The sequence below is a fragment of the Ursus arctos genome, unplaced genomic scaffold (assembly GCF_023065955.2).
Source record: "Ursus arctos isolate Adak ecotype North America unplaced genomic scaffold, UrsArc2.0 scaffold_20, whole genome shotgun sequence".
Classification (NCBI taxonomy): domain Eukaryota; kingdom Metazoa; phylum Chordata; class Mammalia; order Carnivora; family Ursidae; genus Ursus; species Ursus arctos.
In genome coordinates this window covers 46,846,100-46,862,227 of record NW_026622875.1, presented here as the reverse complement: position 1 = coordinate 46,862,227, position 16,128 = coordinate 46,846,100, and the positions used below count along the sequence as shown (strand labels likewise).

At 40.4% G+C, this 16,128-nt stretch overlaps 1 protein-coding gene and 1 long non-coding RNA gene across 9 annotated transcripts in view; one reads left to right on the top strand and one right to left on the bottom strand.

The window, feature by feature from the left end:
- NKTR (natural killer cell triggering receptor) overlaps positions 1 to 16,128 on the top strand; it is a 54,960-nt gene that overhangs the window by 35,983 nt on the left and 2,849 nt on the right. For 4 of the 6 annotated variants that reach the window (XM_048216043.2, XM_026496805.4, XM_026496809.4 and 1 more), the window contains 8 exons: positions 859 to 1,081; positions 1,533 to 1,688; positions 6,477 to 6,564; positions 6,995 to 7,140; positions 8,413 to 11,298; positions 13,146 to 13,241; positions 13,971 to 14,027; positions 14,568 to 14,666. In XM_048216043.2, coding sequence (XP_048072000.1) covers positions 859 to 1,081; positions 1,533 to 1,688; positions 6,477 to 6,564; positions 6,995 to 7,140; positions 8,413 to 11,298; positions 13,146 to 13,241; positions 13,971 to 14,027; positions 14,568 to 14,666 — 3,751 coding nt within the window. Of the gene's footprint in view, positions 1 to 858; positions 1,082 to 1,532; positions 1,689 to 6,476; positions 6,565 to 6,994; positions 7,141 to 8,412; positions 11,299 to 13,145; positions 13,242 to 13,970; positions 14,041 to 14,567; positions 14,667 to 16,128 lie in introns of those variants that run through there. The other 2 variants (XM_026496806.4, XM_057316064.1) reach the window with 2 other exon arrangements.
- LOC113253825 (uncharacterized) overlaps positions 708 to 16,128 on the bottom strand; it is a 24,156-nt gene continuing 8,735 nt past the window's right edge. For all 3 annotated transcript variants that reach the window (XR_008960685.1, XR_008960684.1, XR_003315543.3), the window contains 2 exons: positions 13,925 to 14,052; positions 708 to 3,172 (listed from right to left, as the gene is read on the bottom strand). This is a non-coding gene — a long non-coding RNA (uncharacterized LOC113253825). The remainder of the gene's footprint in view (positions 3,173 to 13,924; positions 14,053 to 16,128) is intronic.

Below are 16,128 nucleotides of genomic sequence, written 5' to 3'. Positions count from 1 at the left end.
TATCATACCTTCTATCCAAGCCACGCACAAATCTTATCAAATCTCCCTTCTTTTTACTTCCGCCTGCTATCAGCCTTGTCCAGACCTGGATGATTGCAGTAGCTTCATACCTGTTCCATTTACCTCTGTCCTTCTCTATATCTTTTCTCAGCAGCAGTAAATTTCAGACTGGTCTCCTTGCTTGTACTCATGAGCCTCTGTAATCTGTCCTTAACAGCAACCAGAGTAACCTTCTCCAAGGGCTCCCTTCTCAGTCAGCCAAAGCTAGTCTTTACTTGGTCTGTAAGGCATCTGCTCTCTGCTGTTTCTCTCCCCTCTTCCCCCTCATTCATTGTCATCCTGGCCATGTTGACCTTTACTCAGACACGCCAAGCTTGCAGGGACCTTCGTGCTGGCTGTCCCCTCTGTCTGCCGCACATTCCATCCGGATATCTGTATGACCCCTTACCTCACTTTCTTCGGTCTCTGTTCCAGTGTAATTTTCAGTTACCCCCCACTCTCCCTATTCCCTTTACCCTGTTTTTTTGTGTGTGTTTCTCTCCTAGCACTTTCCATTTGTCATATTATGCAGTTTTTGTGTGTGTTTCTCTCCTAGCACTTTCCATTTGTCATATTATGCAGTTACTTATTTTCTTATCCGATCCAACTAGAATATAGGCCTCATGAGGGCAAGGGCTTTGTTACCGTACAATCTCAGCAGCAAATTGTATTATCAACATGAAGAAAAGTTTATTTAAATTTTGTCTTTAGTTTTCTGTTGATAAAGCATGTTTTACGATACTAGGTAGTCACATGTTTTACTCTGAAAGGTAGGCACTGAAATCCAGTACTAATATTCTTGTTAATATTTCTTAAAAGTTTTTGAGAAAAAAAGGAAGAAACCAACTCATTCAGAAGACTCGGATTCCTCTTCCGATTCCTCTTCCTCTTCAGAATCTTCTTCAGAAAGTGAAATTGAACATGAGAGAAGCAGGAGGAGGAAACGTAAGAGGCGGCCAAAAGTTAAACATTCTAAAAAGAGACGAAAGGAAGCAAGCAGTTCAGAAGAGCCAAGGAGTAAACATATAATGAGCCCAAAAGGGTGAGTGCGAAACACCAGGTGAATCTTAAGCTAAAAAACACACACGTATCCTGATGGGGAAAGCTTGTGCAATTGTGTAAACTTAGCTTCATAACCTGTTATTGAAAAAGGATAAGATTTTTTGGACTTTAATTTGAAATTTGACTATTCTAGGGGTAGCACAGACATTTCATATCAAAGATTTATGTGTTTGCACATAAAAAAAAAATCCTTGAAACTTAAAAAAGGATCACTTGACAATTTTCGTACCAGAATTTTAGTACTATGGCATTTAGCACTGTGTTTATATGTTCTCTTTGTGAAAACTGTACAAACCTTTTGAGTGAGATTTGTAAGTTATCAAATCTATTTTATTGCTATTATTAATTACTACATAATAATATTATTTAAGATTATCGTGAAATGCAAACATTGCACATTTTAATTGGTGACATTCTTTGTTCTTTCTAAGTCACTCGGAGAGGAGTGATACCAATGAAAAAAGGTCAGTTGATTCAAATGCTAAAAGGGAAAAGCCTGTGGTCCGCCCGGAGGAGATTCCTCCAGTTCCTGAGAACCGATTTTTACTGAGAAGAGATATGCCTCTTGTCACAGTGGAACCCGAACCGTAAGTAGGGTTATAAACCGCTGTGTTTTCATTTCTGTGAATGATAATTCCATCAGCTCATTGCGGTTCCACACTCATTTATTGAGCATGACCTATAGTCAAAGCACTTGGAACTATACTGTGGGAGATGCCAGGTTAATGAATGACATGTACCCTGCCTTTCAGAATTCACATTCTACTTGTAGGGTAAGAGGGTTGGGCAAGTTGGCCAGGGGAGAAGTTCTTACTGGAGCTCTGGAAAGGTTTCTTTACTAATTTTTTTTCCTTTGCTTTTCATTAGCGGTGAGATTTGGTTGTCAGAACAAAGGGTCAGTTGAACTGTTTGGATTCAATTGAATGATAAAACGTGTTCCAGTCTGAATAGTGTAAAATTAATTGCATAGTGATTGGGGATACAACTTAGTATCATAAGTATGTGACTCTTGCTAACTTGCTCAGTGATAACTTCTCTGCATTGGGAAAGATAATGTGTAGCTTTAGATGTGGTCTCAAAAAATACTATGTAGTATATTTTGTGTGTTATCTCAGGTTGAGAATTATTAAAAGAAATGTTTGAACAAAAATACCATAATGTGGCATATCATTGATAAGTTCCCTATGAAGAGTTCTGTTGAAGGCTGAGAAGTGATGCAAATGTCCCTCTTTTCAGTCAGTTTTCTACATAAGCTTATCATTCAGTTCATTAAACATTTTTAAAGCCAAATATTGTCTCATTTTAAAAAGCTGTTATAGGGGGTGCCTGGGTGGCTCAGTCATTAAGCGTCTGCCTTCAGCCCAGGGCGTGATCCCAGAGTGCTGGGATCGAGTGCCGCATCGGGCTCCTCCCACTGGGAGCCTGCTTCTCCCTCTCCCACTCCCCCTGCTTGTGTTCCCTCTCTTGCTGGCTGTTTGTCTCTCTGTCACATAAATAAATAAAATCTTAAAAAAATAAATAAAAAGCTGTTATAAAATAGGATGTATCTTTTCAAAAGCTTTTCACATGCTGATATTTCATTTCAAATTCCGGCTTGTTAGTAAATTTTAGTGGGACTCTTCTTTCTTAAAATACAAGACACCAAGTTCATTGATCAAATCTGTTTGGCTTTCAAAAGGCAGGAAACTTGAAAGGTCAGTTTCTCTCTCATATGGCTGGCGTTGTCCATGGGCTATTTTTGTACAGCCTATGAGGTTAAAAAAAAAAAAAAGTTTTTACATGATTAAATGTTTGTAGAAAAAATAGAGTAGTATTTTGTGACGTTTGGAAATTAAATGAAACTCCAATTTCAGTGTGCGTAAATAAAGTTTTACTGGAACACAGCCATACCCATTTGTTCACTGTAAGAAAATATGAAAGCGCTGTTTCCATGTGACAGCAGCGGACTCGAGTAGTTGTAGCAGAGTTTGTATGTGGTGCCCTGTTGCTTTACACTGCAGCTTGGTGCGCTGCGAATCACAATGATGCTGTGTACAGCTCGCCAGAATTTCAGGTCCTGCACCTATAACCCCTGTATGTGAAAAGAGATTTTTAAAGATAAAATATGAACAATCTCATTACAGATCAGCATTACTGGAAGAACAGCATTATCTGTTTTGATAGGGAACACGATGAATCCTAATTAGGTGAAATGTTATTTGCCACCCCCCCCCCAGCCCAGAAGAACTCCATTCCTCTCCTTAGTAGATCTTTATTACAAAGAAATGATATCAGTTGTCATGTTGCAAATTTTACTGATTAAACATTAGTGAAAATCTGTTTTCTCACTTGTTATCTGAGTACCTATATAAAATCTTAATTTTCTTCTTGGCCTACAAATCCTAAAATACTTACTCCCAGATGTTTGTCAGAAAAAGTTTGCTGACTTTTTTAAATCTGGTGTTACTAAGCAGTGACTGCGTTTGTGATTGAAAAGTGCTGATAATTTTTTTGGTCATCACTCTTTGGTCACATAACATTTTTGGAAGTTATTTTGTGCAGAAGTATTTTAAATTATAATTGGCTGGTAGTTGTGTCATTTAAGATAGCACAGTTGGTCTATTTTATTAGGATCTTTGAGATTTTGACCAGTTGTTTGGGAGCTGTAATTAAGTGTGCTTCAAGAACTCAACATATGCAAGGGAAAGAAGCAGGGGCTATCAGCCATAGTGAACTTGCCACCTTACTGATTTACCAGCAGTTAAGCTTTTATCATTTGTAATTTGCTTAGCGGAATTTGGATTCCACACTTGGCTCTAGTTTATTTGTTCTCAACCTTAGCTGTAACAGCTTTAGAATAATTTGCAGGCTTTTAAAAATACCAACTTCTGAGCCATACAGCAAATCAAATCAGAGTGTTCTGGGGAGAGGTGGAGGGTGGTAGCATTGGACCAGTACCTAAAAGGTTCCCAGGTAAACTTTAATTTTTGCTGAACACGTTTAGGCAAGTTCAGTGCTTTTTCTTCATGAGGAAAATGGGGTTAACAGTTGCCTACCCAGAGTACCTACTTATCTTACTGTGAGAATTAAGTAATGTCATGAAATGACTGAAAAAACTACACATATACTTTGTTAAGATTTTTTTATAGTAACATTGTATGTTTATCTGGAGCCCGATTCCTGGAGCCTTAGAAAACCCTTTTTGTTGGCTTTAAGAGTCAAGTTACATTTCTTTCTGTGACTTAGGGCAAGATTTGTAACCTCTTAATCTTAAAATTCTCTGTCTTTAAAAATGCTAATAGTACCTACCTCATAGTGTTGTTACGAGAATTCAGTGAGCTAAACTTTAAAGTGCTTACTAACAACCAGCAATGAACAATCTGAAAAGGAAATTAAGAAAGCAATTCTATTTAAAACAACATCTAATAAAATACTTAGGAATAAATTTAAAGGGGTGAAAGACTTGTACAGTGAAAATTATAAAATATTTAGACCTAAATAAATGGAAAGACGTTGCATGTTCATGGATTGGGAGACTTAATGTTGTTAAGATGTCAGTACTCTTCAAAGCAAGCTTTGGGTTCAGTGCAGTCCCTATCAAATTTCAGCAGCCTTTTTGCAGGAATGGAAAAGTCAATATCAAATCATGTGGAATTTTAGGGGGCCCCTGAATAGCCAAAACAGTCTTTGAAAAAGAAGGACAAAGTTGGAGCACTCATACCTTCTGATTTCAAAACTTAACACAAAGCTACAGTCATCAAAATAGTGTGGTACTGGCATTAAGATAGATATATAGACCAATGGGGTAGAATTGAGAGTCCAGAAATAAACCTGTACCGGTATGTATGGCCAGTTGATTTTAGAAAAGGATGCAAAATCCATTCAATAGAGAAAGAAGTCTGTCTCTTCAACAAATGGTGCTGGGAGAACTGGATTTCCACATGCGACAGAGTAGTGTTGGACCCCTACCTCACATGATATATAGAAATTAAAATGGGTCCATGACCTAAATACAAGAACTAAAACTGTAAAACTCTTAGAAAACATAGGAGTAAATTTTTATGACCTTGGGTTTGGCAGTGAATTCTTACATTTGACACCAAAAGCACGGATAACAATAATAAAAAGCTCAATTTAAAAATAGGCATAACATTTGAATAGATGTTTCATACAAATGGCCAGTAAGCACAGGAAAAGATGCTTAACATAATTAGTCATTAGGGAAATACAAATCAAACCCACAGTGAGATAATACTCACCTGCCAGGATGGCTATAGTTTAAAACAAAACCCCAAAAAACTAGTGTCAGCAAGGATATGGAGAAATTCCAATCCTTATACATTGGTGGCAGGAGTCTAAGATGATTCAGACGTTGTGGAAAATAGTTTGGTTTTTCCTCAAAAAGTCAAATATAGATTTACCATATAACCAAGCAATTCCATGGCTAGGTATATATTCAAAAGAATTGAAAATAGAAAATCAAACAGATACTTGTATGTCAGTGCTCATTGCAACATATTCACAGTAGCAAAAAGGAAGAGACAGATCCCAAGTTACCAACAGATGGTTGGATAAACAAAATGTGATGTGTACATGCAATGGATGTTATTTGGCCATAAATTAGAGGTTACCAGAGGCTGAGGGAGTTCAGGGGGATGGGGGGGAGAGTATAATGAAACAAGTTTTAGAAAGATAGTAGTGATGGTTATACAACAGCAAATAATTAATACACTGAACTGTACACTTTTAATGGCCAATTTTACGTTACATACATTTGACTCAATTATGTTAATGCTTATTAACATAATGTCTGACACATCGTAAGTACTCAATAAGAGCTAGCCATCATGTTAGTAATAGATAAATTTGAGGTATGAAGACTTCTCATGCATGGAGGACGACAGCTGCCACAAAGTCTATGCTCTTAGAATTACCATAAGGCAGCAGATTCAGAGCATTGAAGAAGGGGCAGCTTATTGTAGAGTGGGGGAGACAAATGAGTTATTAAAAAATGTAAGATAAAATAAAATATAGTTTTAAAAACAAAATTTAAGCATCAGAGTCAGAAATATCTTAGGATTCTCTTAAAACATCACTGTTTTGACAAGAGACAGGTAAAAACGGGTTTTGTTTAAAAGTAGTACTATATTTATAAAGATGCATAGTATCATACATACATTTCTACCCAATTGGGTTTTTGGGTTTTTTTTTTTTTAAGGTTTGGCATTTAAAGAGTTTGCCTAGAAAATGAGGTTACATGGAGTGCCTCATTCTACAAAAGTGTTAGATCTAAATGAAATGATTTTTTTGTATTATAGGAGCATAAATTCTGCATTTAAATATTGAGAACACTGCCTAGCATTTGCTTATTTTTAATTTTCAATCTTCTTTTCCAGGAAGATTCCTGATGTTACACCCATTGTAAGTGATCAGAAACCATCTGTATCAAAATCTGGACGGAAGATTAAAGGAAGGGGCACAATTGTATGTGTGTTAAGACTTTTCTTATTTTCAAATTACTTATCTAAGCAGTATAGGCGAAATCCTAGCTTTAATTTTAGGTACAGTCTAAGATCTGTTAAGGAGCTAGTTGTATTTTCCATAGGTACTGCTATTAGATAAAAATTTCTTGCTGCATTTTAAGTATGAAGTGATATGTGAAACAGTGAGTGAGTATGTTGAAAAATCTTAGTATGTTGACTAATCTAGGCTTTGAATGTAACCATTAGGACTTCCAAGAAAAAAAAATCCTGTTTAGTTTCTTATGTTTGAGATAACTTCATACCATCCTTTTGTACTTTAATCGTTCTTGCTTTTGAATGGCATCTGAGATTGAGTCTTCTACCTGTGTCCTACTGCAGACTGTAATTGAGCAGTGTTTTAAAAACGGTTACTCCTATCTTTGTTTTTGAAGCGCTATCACACTCCTCCAAGATCAAGATCATGTTCTGAATCAGACGATGATGATAGTAGTGAAACTCCTCCTCACTGGAAAGAGGAAATGCAGAGATTAAGAGCATACAGACCACCTAGTGGAGAAAAATGGAGTAAAGGAGACAAGTAAGAGCTTTGAGTTTGAGCACAATCCTGTGTTGACTATATTTTAAGTGTTAAGAGGCTAGAGACTTCTGGACTTTTCATTAAAGACTTAACATTTAAAGTTAGACCGTAACCAAAGAGAATACATTTGGGAATACGTGGCAGAAAGAGAGCTATTAAGTAGAAGGGCTGATGGGCTTCAGGGTGCTTTTAAATCAGAATTCTGTCTTCCCTCACAAAACCATAAAACTACTGAATCTTTCAAAGATATCGTGTACAATTTTAGAAATAATCAGGATTTAAAAATCATATAGCAGATTCTTTCCTAGCCAGGTCTCTTAGTCACTGATGAATGAATTGGTAGGTAGGAAAATCTGTGCCTGGCATGTGCATTAACTTCTGACCCCATGGACTGTTGCTTCTTCAGAAGTGCACCCATCGCTTACCCTCAGTAACACCCCATAGTGGAATAGCTATTGTAGAAATGGGGCTGGCTCTGGAACAGCTAGTGAAAAATACACCAGTGGACCCTCTATAGTTGTTCATGGTAGCAGTCTCTTCTCCTCTGTGGGTGTCCAGTAGAATGGTTAGAAGTGGGAAGAGGGAATGCGTCTGCTGTGTAAGAGTGATTTAGACACAGTGGTGTAGATAACTCTCAATTTTGAGCCCTGACATTACGCATTACCACTAAGATTGTAAAGCCTGCATCTATTTTCATATGCTTTTTCCTCAGTTTCTGTAGTAAGTAATTTAAAATCTTAAGAGAAAGTCTTGATTACCTCTGTGAAGCTGAAATAAAAAATAGCCATGCTAGCTTCTTAAGAGGCTTCCTCTTTAAAGTTCAGGCCGCTGTCCTGTATCTAGGAATCAACAGAATTGTTTGGAAACTTGATTTGATCTCCCTCAGAAATTGTTCCCGGAGGCAGAGGGTCATGAACATCCTAGCCAGGGAACTCAGTATGTCAGCAGTGGTCTCGTGATGAATTGTTTTGGTTTGGTTCAAAACCGTTTTTCTGTCAAATTTGAAATCTTTTGCTTAGTTAAAAAATCCTTTTATAAGTGAATCTGTTAGTAGTTGTCAGTGTGTATCTCTGAAGTTATGAGGTCAAGATGGGGCCTATCAGCCTTTGATATATCCTTCCTATGTGTGCTTCAAGTGTTGATGGAGTCAGTACTTTGTTCTTAACTAGGCTTTTGTCAATACATTTGTATTGACAACAAATGTGTTTTAAACTTAGAGCATAGAAAACATGCTTGTAAATAATGGCATGCGTATTGTGTCCTTTTTAATAGATTAAGTGACCCCTGTTCAAGCCGATGGGATGAGAGAAGCCTGTCCCAGAGATCCAGATCGTGGTCCTATAATGGATATTATTCAGACCTTAGTGCAGCAAGACACTCCGATGGTCACCATAAAAAACGCAGGAAAGAGAAAAAGGTTAAACATAAAAAGAAAGCTAAAAAGCAGAAACATTGCAGAAGACATAAGCAGACTAAGAAGAGAAGGATTATTGTACCATCAGACAGAGAATCCTCAAAATCTTCCACCCGACGAATGAAATCCTCTTGTGACAGAGAAAGGAGATCTCGTTCTTCCTCGTTATCATCTCATCACTCATCAAAGAGGGACTGGTCTAAATCTGATAAGGATGACCAGAGCTCTTCAACCCATTCCAGTAGAGACTCCTATAGATCTAAATCTCACTCGCAGTCTTACTCTAGAGGAAGCTCAAGATCAAGGACTCCATCAAAATCCTCATCACATTCTCGGAGTAGATCAAAGTCCAGATCTACTTCCAAGTCAGGGCACCAAAGGACAGCATCAAAATCACCAAGACGAACAACGTCTCAGTTAAGCGAAAATAAACCAGTTAAGACGGAACCTTTAAGAGCAACAGTGCCACAAAATGAAAATGTCGTAGTACAACCAGTGGTGGCGGAAAATATTCCTGTAATACCATTGAGTGACAGTCCCCCTCCTTCAAGGTGGAAGCCCGGACAGAAGCCCTGGAAGCCCTCCTATGAGCGAATTCAGGAAATGAAAGCTAAAACAACCCATTTGCTGCCCCTCCAAAGCACTTACAGCTTAGCAAATATCAAAGAGACTGGAAGTTCATCATCCTACCATAAAAGAGAAAAAAATTCAGAAAGTGATCGGAGTGCTTATTCAAAATACAGTGATAGAAGTTCGGAAAGCTCACCAAGGTCAAGGAGCAGATCTTCTAGGAGTAGATCTTACTCCAGATCATACACAAGGTCACGAAGTATAGCTAGTTCACATTCAAGGTCTAGGTCTGCCTCATCCAGATCTCATTCACGAAATAAATACAGTGATCATTCACAATGTAGTAGATCATCGTCATACTCTTCTGTTAGCAGTGATGATGCAAGACGAGCCAAGAGAAAATTTAGATCCAGTGGGAAAAAAAACAGCACTTCAAATAGGAGGCATAGCAGCAGCTCTGAGAAGAGACTTCGCAATAAATATGTGAAAAGCAGAGAGAAGTCTTCGAGTCAGAGAAAGTATAGTGAAAGCAGGTCATCTTTAGATGATTCTTCAGACAGTGAACAGTCAAGTGTTCAGGTTACACAGTCAGCACAGGAAAAAGAGAAGCAAGTCCAAGTGGAAATGAACAACAAGCAAGAGAAAAACAGAGATGAAGAGAAATCCAAGCCTGGACAGGAATGCCCTCGTTCAAAGAAAAGGGCCTTGAAAGAGAAGCTTTCTGATCACCTTAGAAATGGCAGTAAGCCCAAAAGGAAGAATTATGCTGGGAGTAGATGGGACTCGGAGTCAAACTCTGAACGAGATGTAACTAAAAACAGTAAAAATATTTCCCGGCCATCTTCTGATAAGGAGGAAGGTGAGGCTACATCAGATTCTGAGTCAGAGTTTGGTGAAATTCACAGCAAAGCCAAACCCCCAACAAAGTCTTCGGCAGGTAGTTCGCTGCCTGATGGTAATGGTGCTTGGAAATCAAGTAAGCGGCGGTCTTCAACCTCTGACTCTGAGGGGTCCTATTCCAATTCAGAAAACACTAGAAGAAAGGCACGGAAGCACAAACATGGGTCAAAGGAAAATCTTAAAAGGGAACAGACCAAAAAAGCGAAGGAGAAATTGAAAGGGAAAAAAGACAAAAAGCACAAAGCTCCAAAACGAAAACAGGCATTTCACTGGCAGCCTCCGCTAGAATTTGGTGAGGAGGAGGAGGAGGAGATTAGTGAAAAACAAGTTACTCAGGAGGCAAAAGAGAAAAAACCAGTTTCTGAAAATAGTGAAACCATGAAAGAAAATACTCCACACACTGAGAAGTCCTGCGAAGAGGGCAGCCTTTCAGGTAAATGTAATCCAGTCATGACTTCATCAGATGCTGATCAGCCTACTAAAGAGGATAGTAAACTCAGCGCTTCTCCCACGGCTTTCAATACTGAGGGACACGGAGCCGCTTCTCCCTCCAGCATTCAGCGTGTTGCGGAAGGTGTCCCAAGCGCCGTGGAGGATGTGCTGCAGACAGATGACAACATGGAGATTTGCACCCCTGATAGGAGTTCCCCGGCCAAGGAGGCATCCCCTCTAGGGAATTCAAAGCTTGCCACCCCAGACATAAGCAGCGTTCTGAAACAGGATATGCACACAGAGCATCCTGAGACCGAGGAGGTAAAACAGGAAAGCAGCGTGTCTGAAAGCAAAATGATGGGGGACGTGGGGAAATGGGACACCAGCCCTGCTAGCCTGGCCAGTGCTGTAGAAAGCACTGTGAAGAGAGAGGGGGCTGAGAAGAGCCAGATTGGTCTCCGGGATAACAAATGGAAGCCCCTGCAAGGGGTGGGGAACCTGGCGGCACCGACGGCTCCCACATCCAGCGCCATGGAGGTGAAGGCGTTGACTGCTGTCCCTGAGATGAAGCCACAAGGCTTGAGGATAGAAATTAAAAGCAAAAATAAAGTTCGGCCTGGGTCTCTCTTTGATGAAGTAAGAAAGACAGCACGCTTAAACCGGAGGCCAAGGAATCAGGAGAGTTCAAGTGATGAGCAGACACCTAGTCGAGATGGGGATAGCCAGTCCAGGAGTCCAAGCAGATCTCGAAGTAAATCGGAAACCAAATCAAGACACAGAACAAGGTCTGTCTCCTACAGTCACTCAAGAAGTCGATCTCGAAGTTCCACGTCATCTTATCGGTGAGCAATGTAGTTAGCCCGCCCCCCCGCCCCCCCCCGCCCCTGCCCCCCCCCCGCCCCCCCCGCCCCTGCCCCCCCCCCGCCCCTGCCCCCCCCCCCCCCCCCCCCGCCGCCGCCAAGGAGCGTCTGTTACTGTTTAACTTGGAAGAACATCAGAATTACAGACAAGATCACTATTTCCAAATATCTGGAAAGGAATAAGGGGAAGTCTTGTGCTGTGTGACTAAGAGAGCCGATTGAGGACATAGGAAGTGGGGATTTTAGGCGAAGAAATTTGGATTCAGTGTCAAAAACTATTGCTTGTCAATTAAAGCTCTCTGGCAGTAGAAATGAATTGTCATGATAGGTGGCAAGTCTCTCTCTCTAATGGTGTGACGCTGCTCTTGCATCTCTTAGTGATGCTATAGAAGGAATCCTGAGTTTACAGAATTAGGTAGGCTTTAGAGATCATTAATCTAACGCTCCATTTTACACAAGTGGAAGGGGGAGCCAGAGAGCCAACGCTAACCTTCCCAAGACCTGCATCTAGTTGATCTTTATTCAAGGGTTAGCAGGGAGGGGAATGGTAAAAACCATCATCTTTAAATTTATTTATTTTGGTTCAAGTTGCATCTAACTTTTGTCGTCAGCATAGACTGGATTGTGCAGAAAATGAGAATTTTTACAAACTAAAAAAATTAGTGATGGTGATACGAAGTTAATAAGTAATTTGTGTTCCTTTTTTTTCCCCTTGTAAATATTTCATGGTTTTACTTCACTATCCCTCTTAATTGCTCATATTTCCTTAGTATATTGTGCTTGCTTTTCATCACTTGAGTCTAAAATAAAAAATTGATGGGATTTTTCCCCCCCTTTCTAGCTATTTATCTTCCCTTTCTCACCCGGATTTCTTTAAAAATAGGAACCAACACTTGCCATCTGTAATAACTGTCTCCCATTTACTTTTTAGTTGCTTGCAGTGTGTCTTCTGCGCCTTCCCTCCCCTGCTTCTTCCTAAAAGGGCTATTTTCGGGTACTTTGCATGAGTGCCAGAGCATGTTTTCAGTCCTTTTGGTCCTTCTGGAACCTGCTGCTAGCTCTCCCTGTCCCTCTCAGACCATTCCATGCTTGTGTTGCGGGCTCTTCTTCCTCCTCCTGCCCTGACTCCCAGCAGGCCCGAAGAGCTGGTGAACTGTACTGCTTTAGTTCCTTGTCTTATTAAATACTAAATAATCTAAATGATTAGATAGAGATAAATAATTTAAAATGTCATATAGGTTCAAAAAAATAGAGCTTTGACATACCTGATACATCCCTACCCAGTGCCACCCTACTTTCTCTCTTCTCTCCTAGAATTAAACATTATTGTAAACTTTTGTTGTAGTTTTGTTTTTCTTTAGTTTTGCTACAGATATTTCTATTTGTATACAGTATTTTTGCGTGTCTTCAAACAAAATCCATACAGATATACATACATAAAAGTTCTATGCATTTTTTACTCAACATTATGTTCTCTGTTGATGTGTGTAGCTGTACTTCATTCAGTTTTCCTACTCGAGAATATTTTACTGTATATCTGTGCTTCCCCCCCCCCCCCCCACACACACACGCCATTCTGTCATTAATGGAGCTTTGGATTATTTCTTCTTCCAGTCTTACAAATAGGGCTCCAATGAATATACCTTTACCACCTTTTCTGGTTTATTTCAGTCTGTTCAGTTTAAACCCTCATTTGCTGTCACTGTCAAACCCACTGTGAAGAGTTTGTGGACGACCTTCCCTTTTGTTGTGTTCTCCCCTTCCTGTCCTACTAATAATTGAACAGCATGGTGAGTTAACATAATTATATTTTTTCACCTTCATTGTAGATCAAGAAGCTATTCTAGAAGTCGGAGCAGAGGATGGTACAGCAGAGGCCGCACCAGAAGCCGGAGCAGTTCCTACCGCAGTTACAAAAGTCATAGGTGAGTGTGGGAACCCCCCCCTGCCATGTGGTCTGCATCCCGTCTGCTTTTCAAGGCCTGCACAGGCAGAGTGGGGGAGCTGTTGATAAGAATACTGTCATTGCTCAGTACCAGACAGGCCTGTTGTCTCGTCTAGTCGTTTCTTTCTAGGAACTGTCACATTCTCACTGGCTATCCTCAATCTTATCAGACTGAGGAAAGAGAAGCAATAGAAATCTTTTAAGAAGGCCCTGCCCACTATCTCCCCACCCCCCACCTCCAGTATATCTACCTTGACCTCAGTTCACATCTGCAGTCACCTCTTGGCTTGGGTTAGGGATTGGGCTAGGATTTGGTAATGGGCCACAGGGTGGAGCATGTGGGGGGTGATCCCAGGGTTGTATTTCTCCCAGCTTCATGAAACCCTCTTTTGCCTCTCAGGTATTTTCCACTGCTGCAGCTTCACTTTACCCACAGTGTCTGACCTGTTCAGACTTCCCCCTCCCCACCCAGTTAGAACCTCCTCGGTGACTTTGGTGATGTGCACCTCATAGAAGAACAAAAAATCAGAATGAAATCCTTTAAAAAAAAGGATTTTAAAAATCCAATGTACTTTTGTTAAAGAAATGAAATAAATACAGCTACTGGATTTCATTGTGTTTTTTCCTTGATGGGCAAATAAATGTCTAGATTTTTGATATTACCTGTCCTGACCCACAAAATGATGGTTCCTCATGTGATTCCTATTAGGACATCCAGCAGGAGCAGATCCAGGAGCAGCTCGTACGACCCCCACAGTCGGTCCAGGTATGGACAGCAGGTGGGGAACCACCTGTGGGGGCAGAATTAAAAGGCCTTGTTTTATAAAACCCTTCATTCCCTTTTAAAAAGTGTTGTAGTCTATTGAAAAATTTAAATACATGTATTTGTCTCATGAAATCATCTCCTGTCTACGTGAGGTTTTTTTGACAGCTTTTATCTGTCATTTTATCAATACAATGTTGGCCCATTGTGTTCTAGTGTCAAAGTGACAGTTGATGTCCAGTTGTAATGGCAGGTATTTATTGAATATAATTACCTAAGAAGATCCACCAGATTCAGTCAAACTAAGTCAGTGTTAACTTTGTGATATTTTTCAGTGCAGAAAAGAACATTTTTCTGTTCCATGTGGTCAGTCTCACTGGGGCACTCGTTCAGTGTCTCCAGTACCTGCCGTACAGATGTGTCCTCACACGGTTGTATTGTGCCTGTGTTCTCAGAGAACACTGATGAGGTAGATCAGAAAAAGAAATGGAAGCATGTGAGTATTTGAATGGGGAAATTAAGTGTCTGTTGTTGCCGTTGAAGCAGGTCCTACACTTACGATAGCTACTCCAGCCGGAGCCGGAGCCGGAGCCAGAGGAGTGACAGTTACCACCGAGGCAGAAGCTACAACAGGCGATCCAGGTGGGTCTCCTCCTCTCGCTGACTGCAAGGTATTGGGGGCACTTGAGTGGGGGAGGTGACAGACGGGCTCCAGGAAGAGAAAGCATAATCCTCTGAGGTGAGAGATAACTCCTTTCTCTTGAATTTCAGCAACCTACAGGCATCTACCAAAAGTGGCTTTTGTATTAAGGGTTGCTGGGTCAAGTGTGTTGGTTATTGTTAATGTTTGAATCTAAAATGGATTTTGTAATATTTACATACCCTCGGACAAACAGTTTTTTTGGAAGAAGTAAAGAGAGAAGGCCATCGAGACCATGTCCCACTCCTTTAAATAGGGCTAGTTGCTAAAAATAGCAAAACCAATTTATTTTTTAAATTAAAAAAAAAGTATACTAAAATGTCATCATTTGCTTCAGTAGCAGGGTTGAGGTTTATATCATCAATATTTAGTAAAAATATATTTTTATGTATTACAGATATTTATAGATACTATATTTTATATAACCTGTTTGGGCTGGTACTGCCAGTCTTTATGGCAACTTTTTGTAATGTCCCTTTCCTGGTTGCTTTTGGTCTTACCCTTCCCCCATCCATTGCAACTACAGTCAGTGATCCTTGTCTAAAATCAGTGTGATCTAGACACCCCCCTTGTTTGAAACTTGAAGAGCTCCGTACTGCCCAAAAGGGCAGGTCCAGGTTCTTTAGCATCGCATGTAAGGCCTCTCCGCCTACCAGCTCCAGCTGGGGCTTTTCTGTCTTGCCTCCTTTAATGTGCTAGAACCTGTCCTTCTGCCTGGAGATACACACGCCTCTTGAGATGGCCAGTTCCCACCTACCTACCCTATAGGTCTCAGCTGCAGCCCACCGCCCCAGGGGGCCATCCTGACTGATAACCCTGAGTTATGCCACCCCCGCCTCCCCGCGGTATGCCCTCTTTGTCTTGTCCACTATTCTGTGCAGTCCTTGAGCCCCAGGAAACGATATCTGGTCTACTGTGTATGTCCCTATCAACTAGCAAAGTGACTGGCTCCCTGAATATTTTTCAAAATAAGTGAATGGTGACCATTGCCAGGTCCTCTTGACACAGTATCCCAGTGGTCCTGTCCATGCCTGCCCCACCTTCACCCCTCACGGGGTCCCCATTTTGGTTTCCATATTTTTAATGAAACTCTTCATGTACCTTTTTTTATCCCTTGCTTCTTTGGTCTAATTAAATATTGATGTTCATTTTGGGTAACATGGAAAATTATTCTGCTCATTTGCATGAGTGGATTTCAAGTAATTTCCCAAGATGCGATGTTTCTTTATCTTAACCTTGATATTACTGCCATCTGTCATTTAAAACATCTTTGAAAAGTCTACACTGTTGCCACCGTCAGGACCCCACTCATCCACCCACTGTGCTATGCCATATCAGTATTGCTTTCAAGCCGCTCTTATCAAAAAAGAAGCTTCGGGAGGAATTCAAAGGGTCGAAGTTAAA